Source organism: Tupaia chinensis, unplaced genomic scaffold, assembly GCF_000334495.1.
Source record: "Tupaia chinensis unplaced genomic scaffold, TupChi_1.0 Scaffold000078_1, whole genome shotgun sequence".
Lineage (NCBI taxonomy): Eukaryota > Metazoa > Chordata > Mammalia > Scandentia > Tupaiidae > Tupaia > Tupaia belangeri.
In genome coordinates this window covers 6,257,735-6,260,119 of record NW_006159539.1, presented here as the reverse complement: position 1 = coordinate 6,260,119, position 2,385 = coordinate 6,257,735, and the positions used below count along the sequence as shown (strand labels likewise).

At 46.1% G+C, this 2,385-nt stretch overlaps 1 protein-coding gene across 2 annotated transcripts in view; it reads left to right on the top strand.

Moving 5' to 3' along the window:
- Positions 1 to 2,385, top strand: part of AKAP13 (A-kinase anchoring protein 13) — a 231,889-nt gene that overhangs the window by 226,907 nt on the left and 2,597 nt on the right. For both annotated transcript variants that reach the window (XM_006142666.3, XM_006142667.3), the window contains one exon: positions 215 to 221. In XM_006142666.3, the coding sequence (XP_006142728.1) occupies positions 215 to 221 (7 nt within the window). The remainder of the gene's footprint in view (positions 1 to 214; positions 222 to 2,385) is intronic.

Below are 2,385 nucleotides of genomic sequence, written 5' to 3'. Positions count from 1 at the left end.
CCCCGCCCCCGTCGGGGGGGGGGGGGGGGCGCGGTGCCTGGCCTCTGTGTGATGGCCACCTGGTGGCTGCCGTTTACAGGAAGCCTCTTATGTGCTGAGCACTGTTAGAAAGTGAGTGGAGGGCCAGCTGGTGACATAGTGAGTAAGTGCTGGGTCGCACATGGCCAGGTGTGCAGTTCAAATCCTAGACTCAGCGACTTGGAAAACATGCCAGGTGCCGTGTGTGTGTGTGCACCAAAATCCAGTGAAGTGAATGGAGAAGGGATTGTGGTGTGGCCAGCCCCCCGAAGGGTGCTTTCTCACTTGCCCTCTTGCCATCTCTGTCTTTGCAGTGAATGCACACACCATGTGGCAGATTTTTTTAAAAAAGAAGGAAAGGAAGAAAGAGTGGAGATGGAGGCACGGGTGCACGCGTGCCCAAAATCCCGACAGGGTAGAATTGGAAGAGAAGGGATCATGCCATTATCACACCCCATAAGGGTGCTTTCTCTTTCTCTCTCCCCCTGTCTGTCTCTGGCGAGCTCATGTGCCCTCTGGCAATTAAAAACGTAGTCAACAGGGACCAGCGAATGATGTAATGGTTCCGCCACTGGACTCCCATGAAGTCAACTGTGGTTCAAGTCTCAGACCCAGCGGCTTAAAACTCAGGCTGGGCACATGTGTGTGAGTGCCTAAAATCCTGAGAGGAGACGGGAGGAGAAGGGGTTGCAGGGTGTGGCAATCTTCCCTGACAGGTGATTTCTCGCTTTCTGTCTCTCTTTCTCTGTCTCTCCAGTGAGCACGCACACCCTATTGTAAAAAACCTCTCTTAAAAAAAAAAAAAATGAAAAGCTGGAGGAAATAATACTGAGTTTAAGCTGCTTTATTCTGTTTTGTTATTATTTACCTCTTTGAATAGATTATGATTTAATTTTTATATAAAACTCTTCCAGAGACTAGGGGATTGCATTATGGTAATGATGCTGGACTCCCATATAGTCAACAACAGTTTAAGTCCTGGACCTGGTGTCTTAAAACTCATGCCAGGCACATGTGCGTGCATGCCCAAAATCCCAAGAGGAGAATGGAGGAGAAGGGATTGCAGCATGACCATCTCCCCTGGAGGGTGATTTCTTGCTTTCTGTCTCTCTGGTGAGTATATGTACCCTATGGCAAAAATTTCTCTAAAATAAATAAATAAGTTAGTCAATCTTTTATAATTAAGATTTTATTATTTAAGGCTGATATGTGAACACCAAAGTTGATGTTTTTACTTACTCAGCACACAGAAAATTTATATCTCCTAGCTTTTTTTTGCAGTTAGATGAGTCCATATAACCAGGTTGTGGCCAATGGTAAATGGGCATACTGCTACACCTTATTGCCAAAACCTTCCCTTGTGGGTCTCCATGTTCTGTCACTTCCCTTGTCTGCTACCTCAGTCCTGGAGATCCAGTAAAGGTGGACCCGGTGGCTTAAACACCGACCGGGCGCATGTGCGTGCGTGCCCAAGATTCTGAGAGGAGAATGGAGGAGAAGGGAATGAGGCATGGCCATCCCCCCCGGGGGGGGTGATTTCTCACTTTCTGTCTCTCTGTCTGTCTCTGTCTGGTGAGAGCATGCGCCCTATAGCAAAAACGTCTCTCAAAAAAAAAAAAATCATATCGTGATGCTGTTTGTTTGACCAGTTGATCTCAGACCATAGTAGAAAATTGAACTGATATTTTCCGGTATAGGGGCCAATCGTAGCTTTCCATGAAGGTTTTCAAATAAGCTACTGGGAGCAGCCGAGGGCTCGGTGTTGCATTTTTGACACAGGGTGGATCCCATCTGAGTAAACTCAGCGGGTATTGGACAAGGCAGGGTAGCCGGGACCCGTGAGCACAGAGGAAATGGTCCTCCTTGTCTTTGGTTACCTGTAGCTGGCACCTTAGTGGAAGCTTAGCCACTCGGCCTCCGGGAGTGCTTTTTCCTTCTCTCTCCCTCCCTGGCTGGTGCACATGTCCTGAGGCAATTTAAAAAAAAAAAAATGTGAACTGAGTGGTAAAAGCTCATTTCTGTAATCTTCATTTTACCTTGGAAGGAGGGCAGGGGACAAAGTGAGGCTTTTCTTGTGTTTTGTGTCTGTAATATAAACAGGCTTGTGTTTTCTTTGCTCTGAGATAATTATTCACATCTTCCTGTATGTCAGAGTTGGGGTGAACCGGTCTTCTTCTTTCCTCAGAGGCCAGGAGTTCTTTCCTAAGCTGCCCCCTCAAAGGTGTTATCCGTTCTTCATGATGGAAGAAAGAAAATGGGAAGATATTGAGCGTGATGTTGCATTAGGACATTATTTATTTATTCATTCCATTTTATTTATTTATTTATTTTTAATTAACGAGAGACCGAAAGTGAGAAAGAAAGCTG